Source organism: Talpa europaea (assembly GCF_964194135.1).
Source record: "Talpa europaea genome assembly, chromosome: 4".
NCBI classification, from domain to species: domain Eukaryota; kingdom Metazoa; phylum Chordata; class Mammalia; order Eulipotyphla; family Talpidae; genus Talpa; species Talpa europaea.
Genome location: NC_140070.1, coordinates 111,642,427 through 111,663,473, shown reverse-complemented (window position 1 = coordinate 111,663,473; position 21,047 = coordinate 111,642,427). Strand labels below are relative to the sequence as shown.

General features: G+C 37.4%; 1 protein-coding gene across 9 annotated transcripts in view; it reads left to right on the top strand.

The window, feature by feature from the left end:
- TP63 (tumor protein p63) overlaps positions 1–16,764 on the top strand; it is a gene marked incomplete at both ends in the record, with an annotated part of 199,268 nt that extends 182,504 nt beyond the window's left edge. For 5 of the 9 annotated variants that reach the window (XM_084231727.1, XM_084231726.1, XM_084231728.1 and 2 more), the window contains 4 exons: positions 9,694–9,851; positions 12,029–12,173; positions 13,466–13,559; positions 16,468–16,764. In XM_084231727.1, coding sequence (XP_084087853.1) covers positions 9,694–9,851; positions 12,029–12,173; positions 13,466–13,559; positions 16,468–16,764 — 694 coding nt within the window. Of the gene's footprint in view, positions 1–3,241; positions 3,357–9,693; positions 9,852–12,028; positions 12,174–13,465; positions 13,560–16,467 lie in introns of those variants that run through there. The other 4 variants (XM_084231732.1, XM_084231731.1, XM_084231734.1 and 1 more) reach the window with 1 other exon arrangement.
- Positions 16,765–21,047: the final 4,283 nt, after the last annotated feature.

Genomic DNA, 21,047 nt, shown 5'->3' with positions numbered 1-21,047 from the left:
CAGGGACATAAGCTACTTATGTTTGTTTACATGGCGAATGTGAGAATACAGAACCCTGTATTTCTTCATGATGTTATCCAGTGCTATGTCTAAGTGGCTGACTCTTAAAGGATATTATTTTGCATTTCATATTTCATAAAACAATCTAGCTCATCAAAGAAAACTTCCATCTTTAAATGGTTAACCTTAAAAAACCCAAAATATTTAGATACATTTTTTTTTCACTTTGCTGCATGTGTGGCCACCAATATATTGTGTGGAATTAGTAACTTATGGTTCTCTGGGGTGTCCATCTAAAAGTATCACTGCATGTTTTTGAATTGTTATCCTACAGTATATAAGAACTAACTTCAGCTGTAATAACTGTGCATGGAAATCTTAGGTTGCAAACTGCAGTCTTTACATACTATGGACATTTGGTCTAATTATGCCATTGTTACAGTTTATATGTATGGGTCTCCAATGATTGATAGACATATATATAAATCTTCTAGTTGCTGTATTCTTTGGCTGAGTTTTTTCCAGCTCTTTTATTTTCATGCAAATCTCTAAGAAAAAACTTGAATGTCTAGTCAAAGATAAATGGGAATCTAATTCTGTAGCAATCATTTGAAAAGAATAAATCAGCTTAAAAATGCCTATAATAGCCTGTGATTTCCTTTCTAAAAACATAATACCAATTTTATACTGGTAAGGAATCAATTTTGTACTTCCCTTATAGTAGAGGGAAAATTAGTGAGTAGGGAATACACTTTCTACAAGGTAGTAATAAAATACTTATATACTTCTATTGATTAATTACTTCTATTGATTTTCCACTTTGTGTTTTTTCTCTGCTTGCTTTTCATTTGTGCATGGTTTTCCTTTTTAAAAAAAAATCCTTCACAATTACCTTCATGATCATAGATTTTTTTGGAGGATAAATATTACACCAAGTTTTTATGAATTAAATTGTTATAGATGTAAGAAGGCTTTACACCATTTATGATAAAATTTGATTTTAGTTCATTTACACACATTAAAAGAAACATGGGGGTAATGTTAATAGAAGCCAGAATCTAAGGTGAAGACAAATTGAACCCTTTCTTAACACTATGCTTTGTGCCTTCATATTTTAAAGAACAGTTAAGTCTTAAGACAGCTTTGCAGAGCCACTTGAGACCTATTTAGGAATCTTCTGACTTGTGTGTTTTAGACCAGTGCTACTTCTTTTTCATTTTTTTCTATAACTTGTCCTATTTGTTGGCTTCCATCCTGATCTCAGACCAACATCACTTTGTTAAAATTTTACTTAGCATAGTTCTGACTTTCCTCTGGAAATTATTTTTATGTTTATACAAGATGATTTCACTTTAATTTTAATGGCAATATGTGACATTCTTAGTATTTGTCCTCTATGATCACTTGATGAGTGTGGTTCAATAGTATTGCAGGGCTGAGAATACTGACGTAGAGTGGGCCTTCACAGCATTAGTTCTAACCTCTTCTTACCATAAGTAGGAAAACTGAGACTCAATGAACTATACCTTTGTTTTCATAATCAGATCATAATGAAGCTAAAGTGAGATGTATATTTGGAAGACACAGCTCTTTGCAATGTTCTGGTCTGCCTCGTTAGTTAAGGAAGTTGTAACAATAAAACTAAAGCAAGAATCTATTCCTTTTTTTTTCCTGTTTCTGCATTAGATGGTTATTTTTTCTTGTGATTCGAGGGTAAATCCTATTTAAACTCACTTCCCTATGATTTTCTTCAATATTACTGTTTTTTTCCCCTCAGATTCATGTATCTAAGGGAGAAGCAAGCAGTATTTCCAGGATTACCAATGTAGGGAGAAAGCAAAAGGTGCAAGTCTGTATATCACTGATAGATATGATTAATGCTCAATTTCTAGGTTTGACTTAGGAGTACACATTTCCAGAATATGTGTTTGAAATTGCCAGTTCCATAGTCAAATAGTAATTGGCAATTTTATATAATGCAATCTTATAGTCCATAGAACTGCACTAGGTTCTAAAGGTTATGCAATCTATTTTTGAACTTTACAGCTATGTCACTAAGTTGTCAGGAAAGAGATTTATTACCTCTGAATTGGTAATGAAGAAAAATACCAGATGAATTAAAATCAGATCTTAAATCACTTTTCTAAATTCTTATATCTCATTCATTGTAGAACTGATCTCATTTCTAGGTCTTGAAATTTGAACCACTATGGTCCATACCTCTTAGTCAAAACTAAAACTTGGTTTCTGCCTATTATCTCATTCATTTCTTGCTCCAAGAGAAGTCACAAAATGCAATATTCAAACAAGAAGTCAAAGCTAATGTCTTTAGTTTGGCAGTACCAATTCTTGCAGGTGAAATGGTTTACTGAATCTGAGCCTTCAACTAGTAATTTTTTTTTTTTCCTTTGCAAGGAATAGCCAGAGTAATTTGAAAGCCATCTGGGAAACAATTCCCAAACAGTTCATGGGATTATACAACCTTTAACAAAATAAAAGGATTTGTTTCTGGCATCCATGTGGCATTAATGACATTAATTATGTAAAAGTTGCTTTCATAGGTTTGATATGTGCACTTATAGGCCAAGTTTGTGACTAAAAGGATTAAGATATTTATCCATCTCAATCTCAGCACATACAAAATGCTCATTAATAGTTCTTTGCAAATGCATGATGACGCAGCCCCCAGTCTGATAAGAATCATATTTCTTCATACTTCATAGTTAGGTTTGACAAGAATAGTAATGAGGCATGATAATTAGGCAGATGACATTTTACAAAAGATTAAACTTAATTCTTGTCTCTGCATTCTCTTTTTCCATTTATCGAGTTCAGAATGCCAAGCACTATGCTAACCACCTTAACCTACCTTGTCTCAGTAGTGCTCAACAGAATCACTTGTGGAACTTGTTAAAAATATATGTGCCTGGCCCCAGTCTGGTCTCTGAAGGGATCCAGGACAAAAAGCATTTTGTTTTAATTCCACAAGTGATTCTAATATGTCTGTTTAACTACAACTGGCTTATTTCACTTTTTTTCCTTCATAAAAATCTTGAAAAAACATCATTTCTGAATAATTTTAAAGGCAGATTAAAAAGGAAAGATCAAAAATAACTTTTCAGGCATTTTATTCTTTCTATGCTATGATCATGAAAGTAGGAGAATATCTCTGTATTCAATTAATTTGAATGTATGAAGTGCTAAGCCTTCATCTTTTCTTTTTTCTGGTTCCTCTCTGCAGTCTCTTTTCAGCCTGCTTCAGGAATGAGCTTGTGGAGCCCCGGAGAGAAACTCCAAAACAATCTGACGTCTTCCTTAGACATTCCAACCCCCCCAACCGATCGGTGTACCCCTAGAGTCCCAACTCTGTGTTTGGAGTGGGTGTCTGTCGTGTTTCCATGTGTGTGTGTCTGTGTGTGGGTACCCAGCCCTCCTAAGCAGGACTTGAAGGCGCTTTGGCTAAGAGACCCAGCTGCTCAAAGCACACAGCCACTAGTGAGAACATATTTTGAAGGGACTCAAAACTTTTCAAGAAAGGATATTTCTGCAGATTCTGTATCCTTAGACCTAGTGGTGATCAGTCAGGAACGCTGTGTTTGTCTGTGAACTTTGGCATTGTTTCTTGGAAGGGAGAGTCTCAGGTTGGGAAGAGGGACATGCACATGTCCATGGGAACTCTTCTGTGTTACCTTCTGTTGTGTTTCTAAATCTCATAAAGAAGCTTTTGAGCAGGTCTCAAATTTAAGATGTCTTTTTAAGAAAAGGAGAAAAAAGTTATTGTCTGTGCATAAATTGTAAATGACTGAGGGACTCAGTCAGGCCCTTTTAATGCTGGTCATGCAATAATATTGCAAATAATAACAAACTAAGGTGTTAAGTGTACTGCTGGGCAGAGATGTGATTATTACCCCAAGTAGCCAATGTGGGGATGTTCTTTTCTTCTTTTTGCAAACTTGCATTATTAGTGTCTTCCCCTCATATGTGGGTAGAAGGTTCATTAAACATTTGGTCAGATACTGTCACTGCCACCATATGTCAGCATCTGATATGATAGCCTTCCTTGCCCATGGAAACCCTAGAGACCTATTCCCAAACTTGTTTAGACCCCAAGGCAAGTAAAGCCTATTTTGTCATTTACAAGAAGTTAAAGCCAGCCTAATTATTTGGTCAAGGATAAAAACCATGTATTGAATATACTCAATAAATATAATGCTTCCCTTCCTGAAATGGAGTTAAAAGATCCTCTCACCAATCATTGATTTATTTGTTTGATTGGAGCTCCTATTGCTGAGTCATCCTATAAAAGCAGCCATAAGGCTGACACAGCTCAAACTCCTTTGTCCAGTGATGTCCTAGCACATACGTCTTAAACACTCTTGCCTAACAATGAGAGATAGATAGCTTTCTTTTTTTGGGTTCAAAAAGTTTTGAGAATCTATATCTTTCCCTTAAAAATACTTATTTTGATATAATAGCATATAGACTTTAAAAATCACAAGGTCACCAGCCCTTTATTCTGTGTCCCCACAAAAATGATTTCTTGTTACTGATGCTGTTGCTTTATGGATGTGTGATTTTAATTTTCAATAAACTTTTGCATCTTGGTTTATCTTGCAGTTTCTCTTTTCTGTCTCTATTGTTTTTTTTTTATTCCTTAAATACTAGAATGTTTTTATTTCAATGCTTAAAATATGATGTGTAAGTTTAAAGAACAATAATAATAGGACATTCACATTGGCTCTGTCTACATTTTTGTCAGTATTTGGTGTTTTTATTTAAGAAAATCTGTACCAAGGTCATCAGTATGCAAATTAAATTTCAATGCCTACACTAACTTGAAAATGTATTTTAGTCCTGTACATGTTTAATTTCATCATAGGAAACCAGGCAAACTAGCAACATTTGTTCACATCTCTGAGCAAGTCTTGAATTATATCTTATATTGCCACATTTACTCAAAGGAATTTAAATGAAATCCAAATTTATAAGTAATTTGACTTTAGTGACATAAGCATTAGCAAATATTCTTCCAGAAATCGATACAGGAAAATATGTCCAGAAATAATTACAGTATGTTCTGATCTTTGAATAAATGTTTTTTTAACGTTTCAAAAACAAGTGTTTGAAATTAAAATAATTTACCTAATAGCTTAGAAAAATCCTTAAGAAAAAAATATTTTTACTTTTACATTTGAGGTAAAAGTGTGTTAGTAAAGGGCCTACCCTGGTGGCGCAGCGGTTGAGCGCTAGGCTGCGAGGCTGCCCACAGCCTCTGCAGCGCCAGTTCGTTCCCCGGCCGCCAGCGAGGGTCCCACAAAAAAAAAAAAAAAAAAGGTGTGTTAGTAAAACCAGAGTATCCCATTACATTGGCAAAGTGTTTTCACTCACTCTTGCCATTTTTAATCATAAATCTCTGTAAAAATTTCATGAATTTATTCAGTTTTTTAACATTTGCTTTTCATGATTTTTTCCTTTTACACTCTTTTATGTTAAGTTTTTCTATTTTTACAGTGTCTTTTTTATAAGTGCACATCTTTGAACTTATGGAAATTATTTTACAATTATGTTTGATCTATCTAGAGAATTAATGCTGCCCTTTGTCTTTAAAAGCAAGATTCCCCAGGAAGGTTACAATCCAGGCAGTCCTGGGCAGAATTTGGAGAAGGAACAGTTTTGTTTCAGATGTGCCATGAATTTCCCCATTTTACACTTTTCTCATCCAGTGATATCTTGTTCTAGTCCCAATACCCCCCACTCAGTTCTTGCACTCCAGAAGTTAGCTGAAACAGATGTACTCAGAGGTATTCCCAAATTCTAATAGGGAGTTGCTTTTTAATTGACAATAGCAGCTTTAAGGCAAAAGAAGTAATATTTTCATGGGATATTAGGCATCTCCAGCAAGGTAGAGAAAATGACTCAGTTTCTGTCTTAGAGATATTGACTTTCTAGCAAATAGATAGTTAAAAGACTTGGATTCAGGAAACCCATTTCTAATCCTCTATGACCTAAAGATCATTACTCTGGAATTCTGAATTTTATTCTTACTAATGTATATAGAAGTCTAAATTGTTTAAGGAACAGGGACTTGATATCGCTAGAATATCTCCTCATAACTAGAAATCTGTGAGACATGCCTTTGTACATCTCTGGATGCATAGAAAAACCTAATAAACCTTGACCAAAAAAAGAAAAAAGGAAAAAACACCTAAGCCTTGTTAGTTTTCTGAGAAGATCTGTGTTCTCACTTTTTTCTGTTTGTTTTTTGAGGAACGGTCTCCCTGCTGGCCTAGGAGTTAAGTCTCAGCGCTACGACACTATCACCACTGTGACATGGGTTTGAACCCCGGCCAGGGAGCAACCCACATGACACAGCAGAGACATTTCCTGTCTTGTCTGCTGCCCTCCTCAGCAGTGTATTTCAGTAGATCTGCCTATTCTGCTCCCCACTCTGTTTCTGGTGAATCCTCTCACCCCCAGCCCCGCACCTCTGGCCTATACCCTAGTTCTTCTACGCAAAAATAAATCTTTAAAAAAAAAAAAAAAGCCATATGGCACAGGTCCTGTTGTCTTTGAACAAATTTTCCATGTCTCCAGCTCCCCAGCAGTCTTTGGCATTGTCTCCTCAAGGACTGTGATGTTTTTATTTGTAATGAAAAAATACATGTGGTTGTTCTTCAAGGCCTATAAATTGGCCACATATGTATTCAGCTTTGCTCCCTTTCCCACTGCACACAGAGGTCATCAGAATGTTCTTTCTATTTCAGACATGCAAACTTATTAACAAACAGACTCCCTTGTTAAATGCCTGCAGAGAAGGGGAGGCATTCAGAATGTCTGACCTTTTCACACTCTCTTATCACCATTCTGCTCACCCTAATTTATGGATTTGTTCAATTAAGAAAATATACCACTTCCTTTTATTAGTACTTAAACGGATTCCTCATTCCCTTGGCCATATGCTATAGTATTAAACATTTGGAACTGGAGGGAAGAAGTAAATGGAACCAATGTTTATTAAGCACCTACAAATTACAATGCCCAGGACTCTCACATAAACTAATTCAATCTTCATAGCAATTCTTCTGGAGTGAATATAATGCTTGTTCTACAGATTAAGAAAGTGAGACTCAGGAGTGTTGCTTAACATCTCAAGGAATTATTTTGTTTCAGATGTGGAAGGTGAGCCCAGATGTTTTGGGCCTATACAAATGATGACATAATCCATAGAGGGAAAGGGAGAAGGGAATTGTGACTGGAAATAAACATTTACTGCAATTGTGGTCCCAAAAAAACATGCAGATGTTTTTGCAGATGTTTTAAATATACTTCTATTTTTCTAATGGTGGGCATTAATGGTTTAAACAATGCATCCTTCCATTCTTACTGCATGTCTGCCTGGTTCAGGGGAGTGTGAGATAGTTATAGGTCTCCTTCCGTTACAGATGACCAACCTGTCTCTGCAGGCTGGACTGTCTGAATCTTACATACTGTGTGGTAGACAAGATACTTAGAAGAAACACTAGCAAAGCATCTCTTGGCCACCTTGCCCTGTGCTTTCCTACACTTTGGTATGAACCTATAGAGGTTTGAAGATGTAAGAGCTTCTGGACAGGCATGAAGTGGATTCAGAATTACTTGGCGATAGCTGCGGGTAAGGGTGGGGGCAGGGGGAGGCAATCGGCTTCACTTACAGCATCCCTTGTTCCCTGCTCTAGCTCAGTCTCCCAAATTTCTCTTCCTGATTCACCCATTTATTGATTCTGTAATCTACTATTTTATTCATGCAAAGGTGTCACAAAATAAAGGAAAAAACCTCTTGGAGTACAGGCCATGAGATATCTCATTTCATCATTTAGTGATATGTGATCGCAGACATTTTTTTTTTTTTTCCTAGAAGCTTACATTCATCCCTCTATATAATAGACATAATAATTTCTGGCCATCCCTGCCCTGCCATAACATATATAAAAATCACATGTAAGAGAATCATTTAGAAAATAAAGGAGAGCTTGTTCACCTCAAATATCTTGCAGTTGGAAGGCTCTATTATATAAACATTCATTTATAACAACATAGATCTATATTTGTGAATACTTGAAAGAGGGTAAAGGAATAATCAATACCCTCCTTCCTTAAAGTCAGTGATTATAAAATGCTGAAGTGCTAAGTATACATTGTCGTGCTTATTTGTGCAAATAAGTATACAGCATAGTTTGAATTCCACTATCTGTGCTCTTCAGTGCTATGGAATAGAGCCTGTTTTGTTCCTTATAGAGAATGCTGTAAACTGTATTACTCTACCGTATACTGCTGGAGCCACTTTTTTTTTTTTTCAAACATTATTATAATGTTTATTTGCTCCCTGGGCTCATTTGTAAACCTTTCAAAATTTATATAAAGCTCAAATTATTTTTTTCTCCTCCAATATAGCTATGGCTACAGCAAGAGGAGACAAACCAGAACAAAATGAGATACTTTGAGGAGTGTTATAAGGGAACATTTCCCACCACAGTTTAGATACATGCTCAAAATCATCTTCTTCTGGGGTCATAGGAATTTCTTATTGTAAATGCCCAGAACCTGTAAAGTTTGTTCTTAGTTTTCCCAGCTCTCACCACAGCTGTCTATGAGGTAGGTTGGATTATTATCCTTGTAGGTCCAGTATTCTATGATCTTCTCATAGATGTGACCATTTCTTACTAGTCTTTCTACCTCTGACCTCAAACTCATGCAGTAAGTACATATGCATATAGTATGAATAGTTTTTTTGGGAGAAAACCAGGCAACACTCTTTACTGCTAATATATGCTGAAGGAAGACAAACTTTGATTTTCTGAATCTATATCCTCTCCTGATTTGAGTAGACGTCACTACTTTTGAAGAAAAAGCCAAGAATGGCAGTCAAGTAGGGAATAGCAAATGTATAATAGTGCATGGTATGACAAATCAATTCTATTAAATTTCCAATTCTGTAAAATAGAAAATTACTTTGTCCTCTATGCCTCTCAGGAGACTTGTGGAAAATCAAAAGAACATTGGTTTGGGAGTCCAGTTTTTGGGGTTTTGTTTTGTTTTGTTTTGTTTTGTATAGAAAAGGCATTAGCATTCCAGTGGGTTCTCTAATGATCCATGAACACCTAATCCGAGGAAGCATGATTTCATGACGGGGACTCTGCATGACAGCTGGGTGTACTGCCAAGTCTCTGTCTGATTAGCTTTGCAGTTATTTTTGCATATTGCAAATGGCCTAGGAAGTTTAAAATGAAGTGCCTCAGCTGAAATTTGACATTGGCATCTCCATGTCTTTCATAAGTCTTTGTGTCTCCACTCAAGTCATTTTCATTATTGATTTTCAAATTTATTTAAATTGAAGGGGGAAAGAATGGAGATAACAACTGAGGAAAAAAGAGGACACAATTATTTTCCCTCCTACAAAGGAGATGCTTTAAGAAGATATTCAACTTTATACTCTACACATTTAAGAAAAATATGATTTTATGATAGCCTTGTGATCTCTCTATAGACAGAAGTTCTCAGGTGGAAACATAAGCAGCTTTTTGTCACTGATTTTGGAAAAAATATTTTTGCAAGGATATAGCTCACAGTTACATTTTAATCTGAGACCTGTTGGGAATGACCAGTCCCCACTCTGGTGTCCCATGCTCACCATCATTCCCATGTTTGTGTTCCTAGGACCTCGATGCAGTCTCAGTCTTCATACGGTAACAGCTCCCCACCCCTGAACAAAATGAACAGCATGAACAAGCTGCCTTCCGTGAGCCAGCTTATCAACCCACAGCAGCGCAACGCCCTCACTCCCACCACCATTCCTGACGGCATGGGAGCTAACAGTAAGAACATTTCCCTTTAACTGCAGCTAAAGGAATAACAGGGCTAATGAAGGGGAAACTCCACTCTGGGGTAAGGGAAGGACTTGCTCTGAAGCTAAGTGAAATGCACAGTGAAACAGATCAGATATCAGTTGAGTGGGTTGGGTTTCTCAGAGTGAATTTTCCTCATTTTTGAAGTGTGTAGTTCATTACAGGGCACATTGATTGAGATGGAGGAGGCTATTCCTTTAGTGGGACAAGATATTTGTGAAAATAGCAGTTTACTTTCTGCCAGCTGGGATGAGGAATCATCTCTTAGGTAGATGGGGAAAATCATTTGAAAGAGTCAAAAGGAAACGCATCCAGTATGTGGGAAATAGACTTAAAATTTAGAGAAGTAGCATGAACTCTGGACTTAATTGCATGCAATGCTAGCTGTGCAGGTCTGGAAAAGTCACTTCTCTGCTCTAATACTCAGTTTCCATTCATTATATTATCACTGTTGATATGATTTTGTGTTCTTATAATCTTTACCTTCTCAAGTCATCTACTCCATCCCATACATAGTCACTGGGGAGTTGACATAGAGAGAAGAATTTCCCTTTTATTATTTACACACAAATTCCTTATGTCAATTAAGTATAAATGTAAAAGACAATGTGAGAAATAGATGACAGATTTGCTGTAATATAATTACCTTGTCTACAAGAACTAAATCTAGCTATTACTCAAATTTTATTTAAAAGCAAGATGGTAAAAATGCAAGGATGGTAAAACCTGGATACTGCACATGTATCTGAGAAACCCCCTTATAAAATAAGTGCTCCAGCCATGTCCTTTGAAATCCTTCATTATTTATTAACTCTTTAAATTTGCATTTTAATGTTGCATTGGGAAGACTGGGAAGTTAAGGTGTTAAGGGAGGCTAGCATTATGACTCTGTGATCTGGCCTACATCCTGATTTTAAAATCAGGCCTATATCCTGATTTTAATGAAGTAGAGATATATGTGGAATGGTTGCCTGGCATGTCAACATATACGCTAACCATATTACCCCCTCCCTGGTAATACGCTAACCTGGTAAATATGCTAACCATATTACCCCTTCCCTAGTCATAAATGCATAAATGCATCCTGAATCTCAAAACCATACCCTTTGACAGGTCTGCTGCTTTGACAGCCAAAGGAATAGGAATCAGTTTTTTACTTTGTTTTCTTTCTTGTGACTTCTTAGAGTTCTCAATTTCTTTCCTGGCACAACAAAATTTAGTAATGATGATGATCCTTTATGCTTGTATAACTTACAGTTTGCTTAATTTTCCTTATTTATACTTCACAATTATCCTCTGGTGTTAGCAGGGAAGTCATGGGGGAAATAGCTGACACAGGCGCTTATGCACGTTAGCTCACTAGTTAGTGGCAGAGGCCTTTCCCCTTTGGCAACTACTATTCACTAAAACAGAAGCAAATTATATTAATCTTTTTGTAAGTATGTTATTTTGCTCCTGCTTTGGCCTAAGGGCAAAAATCTGTTTCATAAATATTACTGCTATTAGAATTTTCTTCTCTGTAAGTGAATGGTCCCGGTTTATGGTTTAATAAAAAAAGGTTATTGGTGGTTGTTTTCCTGAATACAATCCTGAAATGATCTGTAAGAAACAGCAGGAATATTTATTGAATCCTCCTGTATTAGGCTTATGTTTCTCTACAAATATAATAAACCCTGCTGTTTCCAAATAAATATTCCAAACATTCCCTTACTCACAGATTTATTCATGAGTTCACTTAACTGAAGTTTACTGAGCATCTGCTTTGTGCCAGGCACTGTGAGAGGATAAGGTCTAATTTCTATGCACAAAGAGATTATTCTAATGAGGGAGATAGAAATGTAACCATGAAGTCAAATACAGAGAGGAACATATCATCAATAAGAATAATAAGCAATTCAACAGAGCATTAGAATTAGAGAAAGGAGTGGATAAAAATTGTCCGAAGAGAGGTATAGAGATCAAGAAGTTTGGTGAACATTCTGTTTGATGAGATATAGGGTACATGAAGGGGTATAGTGAGAGATAAGACTGAAAAGAAGGCTGGAAGGTTTAGACCTTGGTCACATTAATCCAGGCAAAATGGACCGCTGGGATGCTGGTACATGATGATGGCAGTAACCCTCTCTGTTCCTCCTGCTTCTGTTCAGTTCCTATGATGGGCACCCACATGCCAATGGCTGGAGACATGAATGGACTCAGCCCAACCCAGGCCCTCCCTCCCCCTCTCTCCATGCCATCCACCTCCCACTGCACCCCCCCACCTCCGTACCCCACAGATTGCAGCCTTGTCAGGTGAGTCCACAGCATGTGCCCCTGGGGGCCCATCCTAAGCATTTCTGGGTGGTGGAGGGTGGACACTGTGAAAGTCAATAGCACAGTTGGAAAGAAAGCAGCCCTGTGGTGGATTTCAGCCACTGTTATCTCTGACCTGTGTCATGGTCAGCAGGGTTCATTCAAGGAAAACCATGATGATCAGCTTGGATTTGAATGGGAAAAGTGGAAATGTGAGTTTATAGGCATGTGACTTTTCATGCCTATTTCCCCATTTCACTTATTCCCTTCTCTGCCCTCCCATTTTTATACTGTCATTTGTGGCCTTCAAATTGGTGCTCAGGGCTGGGTTTCCCAAAAGGGCAGTAAACTTTCTATCTCGCTCCCTTTCCTGCTCGCTAGGCCTCATAACTCTCAGCCACCATGGGCTCATAATTTTGGAGCTGGATGTCCAGAAAAAAAAGTTTTAATATTAGTAAGATGGCAGGGAATTTCAAGAACCTGGTGGTTTCTTCTGCTTTACCACTTGGGGAATGAGCACAATCCATACAAGGGAGCTCAGATGGCCAGAAGAAAATAATGCATGAAGCCTGAAAGATCTGTTTCCCACAGAGGTACCCAAATCTCACTTCTAGTGTACAAGGTGTGGGCCCTGCTTCATGCACAGGATGAATCTTTCATGTGGCTTCTGGAATAATGTGTGTTGAGCCCCAGGTGCTTGAGGTAACAGTAGCCATCATAGTGCCTGGCTTATGCCTTCCAGCACCTGGCTTTACAGCAGGGTTGGCATCATCAGTCAGACCAACACCAGAAAGGGAGGGGTCTGTATTCTAAGGAGGACATATGTCAAAAAGCATGAATAACTTCACAGTAGAGTGGCACACCATTTTTTCTTAGGCACATGGACCATTCTCAGAAGTCCTAAATGCAAAACAATTGAAGTAAAGATGCGCTTTGTGAAATGAAGAGTCAGAAGGCAGGTGGAGTGGAAACCTGACCACTGGACTCCGACCTTTCACCCCTGCAGTGGCTCCTAAGGGTCTGCAGGACCCCCAGAATTCCACAGGTCACCACTGGAAAATCACTGCTTGGCAAGAATCCATACAGTTGATTTTAATTTCTCAAGACCTAAATTTCAAGTCACCAATCATCCCCAAACCTCATATCCAAGTTCAACATATAATTTATCTGCCCTTCGTCTCTTCTGTGGGGCATCCCAGGGCAAAATGTTGGGTTTTCCTTTATCTCGCCAATGCAGTTGGGGTGAACTTTCTTTTTCTGTTTCTTCCTACCTCTTCCCTCTCCCTCTGCAGTTTCTTAGCAAGGTTGGGCTGCTCATCATGTCTGGACTATTTCACGACCCAGGGGCTGACCACCATCTATCAGATTGAGCATTACTCCATGGATGTAAGTAACTGTTAGACTTTTCTCTTGAGTTTTATTTCTTCATTTCCTTCCTTTGGTGACATCTGCTGTATAAGTCAATTTCCCCTAGATTTCAAATTCATTTTTTCATAACTCTTAGTCTCAACTTGAATGGAACCCATGGCCAGAGGAGAAAGATTCCCAGGCAGTACATATGAGACTTTTAGTAATTAGACTTCCTCAATTTGCCTGGTCAGTAGACCATTGTCTAGTGAACCCGAATGCAGATGGGAAGGAGGAGATCTAATTCACCTTTAAGAATCTTTAACAAATTCAAAGAACTAGTTGGATGTTCTCATTAGTGGTATAGGTCCCAGGGATCCTAGCAGAAAGCAGGTGATGTTAATCTCAGTTGAAAACATGGAGAGATGACAATATAGTCATTTGCCATGATGAGTTGATGACAGAGCCAGGAATAGGACCCTGAGATGTAAGCTGCTAGTTTAAATTCATTAGCTGACTTCTGCCTCTCCTTAAAGTAGAACCTTAAGGGAAATTCGGATGTGGCTCTCAGAACCATATGTTCATACATTTTCACTTTTATGGCCCAGCCAGCTCTGATCATTGGGAAAAATATCAGTAGTCATGGATTCAAATCCCGATCATGCTTTTTATTAGCAGTGGGGATTTGGGGTTATCACTTTGCCTCACTGGACCTCATTTAATCAAACGAGGTTAAATCATTGATATTGATATAGTAATATATTGATATTCATTGATTTGTCTTTTGGAGCAAGCTGGATGGGAGGGGGCTTTTCTTGCTTCTTAAACCACTTCTTAAACTACCACTCATGTGGGAGCTCATGTTGTTCTGGTTTTGGCAATCTTATTTTGCTCCTGGACTGCTCTTCATGCTGCTGTCTTTGGGGTTTACTGTCCTCTCTTCTAGCTTCCAGAGGGCCCTGTGGACTGGTGGGAGAAGACCCTCTCTGCCTCTGCTGCTGCTTCTAGTAATTGGGACCTCTTTTCTCCCCCTCCTTGAGCACCGATGCTAGAGATGCCCCTGCAGCATGAGAGCCCAGCCCTGTGGTGACAAGTCTGTACTGTGCTACCCCAATACCCATTCCTCTTCACCCCAGGAATCAGCCCTGTCTGGCTGTCCCCGATGGAATAAATTAAAAGCAAAAACTATACACAAAGCTTCAGGAATAAGTTCCAATGGGATTCAGATAACTTTACAATGGCATCCATCCACTGAAGAGATAGAATTGCCCTGTGTTTGAGAGTCCTCCAGGATGGAAGAGGGAATTTGTCCCTTTCCTATATTTTTGAAGTTATACTTTCTCTTCACTCACTTGTTCCCATGGGGCAGCATGTCAGAGTGCTCCTTTGGCTATTTGGATTTTCAGCTGCACTCCACAAGTTCATCTTTGCTGGTGTTGCCTAGGTCTCGTGGCCATTTCTGGACCATGCTTTTCTCACCTGTCAGTCATCAATTAAAATTCTATCCAGAGAATCCTGCAGATTAATGAAGGCTAGTTTACTAAGAGTTTTGGATTTATTGGGAGTTTCAGAAGCATAAAGCGATATAGCCTCTTATCTGTTTGTGGATTAATTTTTTCATAGTGCAGTCTTCTGCTGGAATAGAGAAGCAGAGCATCTCCACTCTGCAAGTTTCCAAAGTGGGAAATGTTGGGAAACTATCTAATTTCTGTATCCTTACCTCGGCTTCTTCCTGCTCATTACTGGAAACAGACACCTCTTTTTCAGCTTCTCTCTCAGCGCCAGACTAAGTTATTTGATGTTCCTTCCTGGAAAAGGAATGTGGTTAAATTTGGGAGTTTTAATAAGTATCCCCTGTAAGAGGCAAGGATAAGTTAATAATGATCTAACATAACATAATATCATTGATAAAAAGTCATAGAGTATGTTCTTATAATTTGCAAAATGCTTTCATATCCACATTAACATTTAAGTATGCAACATATGCTGAGTTAAAAAAGGAATGATATCCCATCCCACCAATGAAGAAACTGAAACCAGTTGAGAGTAAGTGACTTGAAGAAGGTCTAGAGCCAATCAGGGATAGAATTAGAGTCTCTATCAAGGTCTTCTGACCCAAGTTTAGTGTTCTTTCTGCCCACCATGCTGCTCCACAAAATATGTGAGCTGCTCCTGGAACAAACCAATTAAAAAGCCAGTGCAAATACAAGTAAGACATGCCATCCAGTTAGTGAAGATTGACTGTATTTGTTGTCTGCTATCCCTACTCATAGAACATGGACATGTGTTTTAACACTCTGACTTAAGCAAACACCAACAGACCTTTGGTCATAGGACAGTTTTAGCTCAAAGTCTGTCCTGAGTCCCCAATTAATTCAGTTAATTGTTTAACTTCAGAGTTATCAACCTCTCTGACATTCAAATTTTCTATGAAATAGGTATAACATATCTCCTACTAATCTGAGCATTAAATGAAGTTATGAATATGTATAATTAGTTCAGTGCCTGGCACCTAGAGAGTTTTGATACCTTCTTGTTAGTCATCTTTTCCTTTCATCTCTTCACTGAAGCAATGGTGACATCTCATTAATACCTTTCTTCTAGTGACTAGAGTCCTTTAGATTTAGAGTCAGAAGTTCCCTCCCTGTACCTTATGTTTCTGTGTGAGGATTTTTACCCTCAAATCTAACAACTGTCCCTATTTTACCAATTAAAAAAAAACGGAAACCAGTGAAGAATTAGCAGAGATGGTACCTCAAGACTGCCTCTGTGCCTAGGTACATGTAGAGCCAAATGTTAGCTGAGAGCTGATTTTATTTTCCAATTCAGATCAATAAATCCAGGTCAATTAGACAAGAGCCCAGGAAAATGACAAAATGGTGTAGTGTAAATGTCGCTTATTGTTTCTTTGTCCTAATTCTTCCTGCCTCCCTTCCCTGTTGCACAGGATTTGGCAAGTCTAAAAATCCCTGAGCAATTCCGTCATGCCATCTGGAAGGGCATCCTGGACCACCGGCAGCTGCATGACTTTTCTTCCCCTCCCCACCTCCTGCGGACCCCAAGTGGCGCCTCCACAGTTAGTGTGGGTTCCAGCGAGACCAGGGGTGAACGTGTTATTGACGCTGTGCGCTTCACCCTCCGCCAGACCATCTCCTTCCCACCCCGAGATGAGTGGAATGACTTCAACTTTGACATGGATGCTCGTCGCAACAAGCAACAGCGCATCAAAGAGGAGGGGGAGTGAGCATTCCTCCTGGAGCTTTTCCACCTTCTTCCCATTCGCCCACTCCCCTGCCAGCACTGCTGCTTGACCTTGCAAGCATTTCCCCTAGCTCCTCTCCTTCCTCTTCTCAGTCTGGTTTCTTAAGAAAAGGAGAGGTAAGAGGCTACCTCTTACCTATTGTCCAGCTCTGATTCTGATTCTGGCTTTAAGCCTTCAAATCTATTGCTTGCAGGACTGGAGTTGTCATGACTAGGTAGAAGTGAGCAGAAAAGCAGTGTGCATCCCCTTAAGCTGCAGAGATCTGTCATTGACTTTTATAAAGCATTTTCACCCTTATAGTCTAAGACTATATATATAAATATATAAATATACAGTATATATTTTTGGGTGGGGGCATTGAGTACTGTTTAAAATGTAATTTAAAGGAAAGGAATTGACTTGCACTTATCAAATTATTTTTTTAATTGCTTCGAATGGCTCATCTATATTCCTTCTCTCAAGGGGTATCAAGTGGGGTAATAGGAATCTAGAGTTTGATGGTATATGTGAGTGGCAATAGTGTTTAGGTCCCTTCAGTTCTTTGAATGCTAAACACATGCTATGTCAAACCTTTTGATAACCCAGTTGTATTTACCATTGCTTATTATATAGGTGAGACTGTATATATTTACACACTTCTCAATGTTGGTGGATTTTATGTTATCAGATACCCCTACTAGTGATGATGGTTCATTTTGGGATTATTAAATCCAATTACAAGAAAAAGTCCATGTTCATAGCGTCATAGACTAGAAGAAAGGAAATGCCCTCTCTTGCTTTTGGCTGGGGTGGAGAATATGGACTGAGACTAAAATTCTTAAAAGGTCCTGGGGGTCATCAGTTAAAAAACATCTGGTATCATGTATCTGAGTATATCAGCAAGCTCATCAAATTGATGGGCATCTCTTAGTATACCTATCTCTTAGTATTCACTAGGAAAGTATCCATTGTCATTATAGAAGCCTTAAAACTAAATTCCACTAATGAACCTTCTAACTCAATAAACTAATTGCTGTTCTTCTTAGAATTAAGTTTGATTTGATCAGGATGAATACCATCTATCCTATCCTTACAATGAAGTGTTAATGTCTATAAAGAATATCCAGGAAAAACAGAACACATACAGAAATATTGAGTCTCCACTAAATAAGACAGCTCAGTGAGCCTGAATTGAAATTCTTAGAAAATCTTTTGAAATATAGATAATATTATTTGGTAAATGTTTCTTTTAAAGAGCATCCCTATTCTATAAAATTCTTGTTTACCTTGCTCTCTTCAAGGTTTAAAATAGGAGTTGAGATTTGGAAAACAAAATGATGAGATCAGTTTTCCTGTGGCATTAGTTGCTTCAATATGTTACTTTTCTCTTTTGATCAGTGAGAGTTTTACTTTGTTAGAAAATAACTGTGAGAACCCAATTTCCTGTGTGTTGCTTTTCCGGCCTGTGCATAGACATAAAAATGTCCCACAGACCCGGGCGTAAACCTCTCATGGGAGCTAGTGTTTGAACCACATGAACAAATACCTGTCTTTAAACAAGCATTTGTTAAATGACCATATTTTTTAAGTGACTATATTCCCCTAGATCTTGTAGAAACATATGTGACCTTTTTTTTTTTCAAACTATAAAACAGGTATTTTGTATATATGCTAATGAGCTCTAAAATATTCCTATGCATTCTGGTAAAGGGCTATTATGAACATAAGCTTCCATTTTTTTTTTATTTTAAAGTGCAAGAGGGCTAATGTGGCTCAAAAAATACAATGTATGAGTTTCATCTGAAAAAGTGTATATATATTTTTGTGCGTAAAAATGCATACTCTGTATTTTGATTATTTTTTTCTTCTTAGGATAGTGGGTTTTCCAGAACCACAGTTGAAACTTTTTTTTATTATTATTATTGTTTTTATATTTTCATGGAAACATCACTTAGTTTAACAACAATGTCATATAAGAAAAAATATCTTAAATGTAAGATGGGGGGAAGGGAAAGTTGTTTTTTATTATTATTTTTATTTTGTATGTTAAAGAGAGTGAGTCCTTGATTTCAAAGTTTTATTGTGCTTAAATGGTAATATGCACTGTTAATTTGTAGAACAGGCATACAGCTTTGAAAACCTAGTAAGGGGAAGAGTTAAAGCTGTGCCTTGGCAATGCTAGGAAGTCACATGGCTTCCTCTACTATCCTGAGTGTTTGAATAAACCTGGGACTTCTGAGCTATTTCAACACTATTCAGGTGGCACTAGGGACTCAGAAATTCCTGTACTGTATCTCATGGGTTTGGCATTAGCCAAGATAGGCACAACGACTGACCTTATATCCTGGTGGCAAATTATGCTCTGAGTATATGAGTAGCTAAGATAAGCGGTGAAAGAATATTGAGGACAGAGAAGTGGGAGTGGGCTTAATGGAGTCCTTGTGGTCTGGCTTCGTACAGTTAGCTGAACAATGCAAAGGTTTTTGTTCGGAAGTGATTAGAAATAGAAATGGAGAACAGAACTTTCTTCATTAAATCCATTTACTTTTTGTTTTCTTGATATTCCCCAAAAATACAGTATGTGGGATGTTGAATGTTAAAGGGTGTGTTTTTTTTATTATTTTTATAACTGTACAAAAATTAAGTAAATGTCAAAGGTTTTATATTCTTTATTAATGTTTTTGAGAGGTTCTTTCTTATAGATGTCATACTTTTTTTAAGCTTTAGTTGCCTGTCTTTTGGTATTTTTTGTTATGGGCTTTTGGTAAGCCAGAGGCAAATCTTCAAGCCACTTATGTTTACCAAGACATGCAATAAAATTTAAAAATAAATAAAATGCATTGAGAAATGGTATTGTTATTGTTGGTTGTGGGCTGTGTGTGTGTGTGTATGTGTGTGTGTCTGGCTGGCTGGCTAGCTGGCTCGCTGACACTTTTTGGCCCTATTTTTTACCAGTAAGTAGGAAGAAGAAAAGAGAAAAGTATTAAATTATTTCCGTATCATCTAATGTTAAATAAGGGAAACAGAGAGGTTCAAATATTGATGCTTCTCATCTCAGAACAAATAAATTTTATTTTCTTACTTTAGCCAATGTATGAAAAAGGAAAGATTAAGAAGACATTATCATTTGATACATGAGATACTCACAGTTTAATACTCTATTTGATTGAGGTCAGAATGAGTTTGTTTTGGAACAGGGACTAGGCAATAGTGATTTCTAATGTCTAATTTAATGACCTCCTGACCAGTGCCCTCCTCAGCAATTCAGGAGTGTGGTACAGATTACCCTGGATATATATGGGAACAGCCTGCAGATGACGGGCACTAAGTGGGTAGGTTCTCTGTTAAACACAATGTTAAATATCACCTTTCAGTTATATACTTTGATTGAATAAATAAAATACTGTTAAAATAGTTTAACAATTTTTAATAAAGAAATGCAAGTTCATTATTTTAATGGACTAACATTGTATAACATGAAAACATTTTAATATTTAGATTTATAGATAGCTTTATAGTATAGTGCTATATATAATATATAGTATTTAAAGGTATCAGCTTTTTTTCCTGTATAGAGATCAATTGCATTATGAATATATATATTCCTATAGGCAAGGCAGGTTCAACTTAAATTAGGGATACCAAATGATTCCAATTCTTATTCCTTGAAATTTAGGTTACCCTGTCCCAAATTAAACATTTGATAAAATTTTGCCAGTATTGGGAAAATTAAAAAACTATGAAAATGGTTAATTGTTGATATACTGTCACAACACTTTGGACTCAATTTTAATTTTTCATTGCTTATTTTTAAGTAAGTGAATCATGTATGGATTATTTGATGACTTTTATTCTTCAAGGTCTTCTGAAGTGCAAAGAAAAACTTAAAAATATTTGTAAGGCATTTTTTAGAATAATTTTAAGTTTATAATGAAATTGAGAGGAAAGTACAGACATTTCCAATATATCCTCTAACACCCACATGTGCATAGCCTCCCTCCTTGTCAACATACCCCACCAAAGGGTTACATTGGTTAGACCTGTAGCTCTTATACTGTCACATCATTATCACTCAAAGTTTACTCTAGGCTTCATTCTTAGTGGGGCACATTCTATGGGATAGAACAAATCTATAATGGCAATTATCCACCATTACAGGACCACTGCCCTAAAACCTCTCTGCAATTTACCTATTCATCCCTGCCTCCCCAAACCCCTGGCAACAAATTTTACTGTCTCGAAATTTGGTTATGATCTCTATCATCATGCCTTTTCCAGAATGCAAT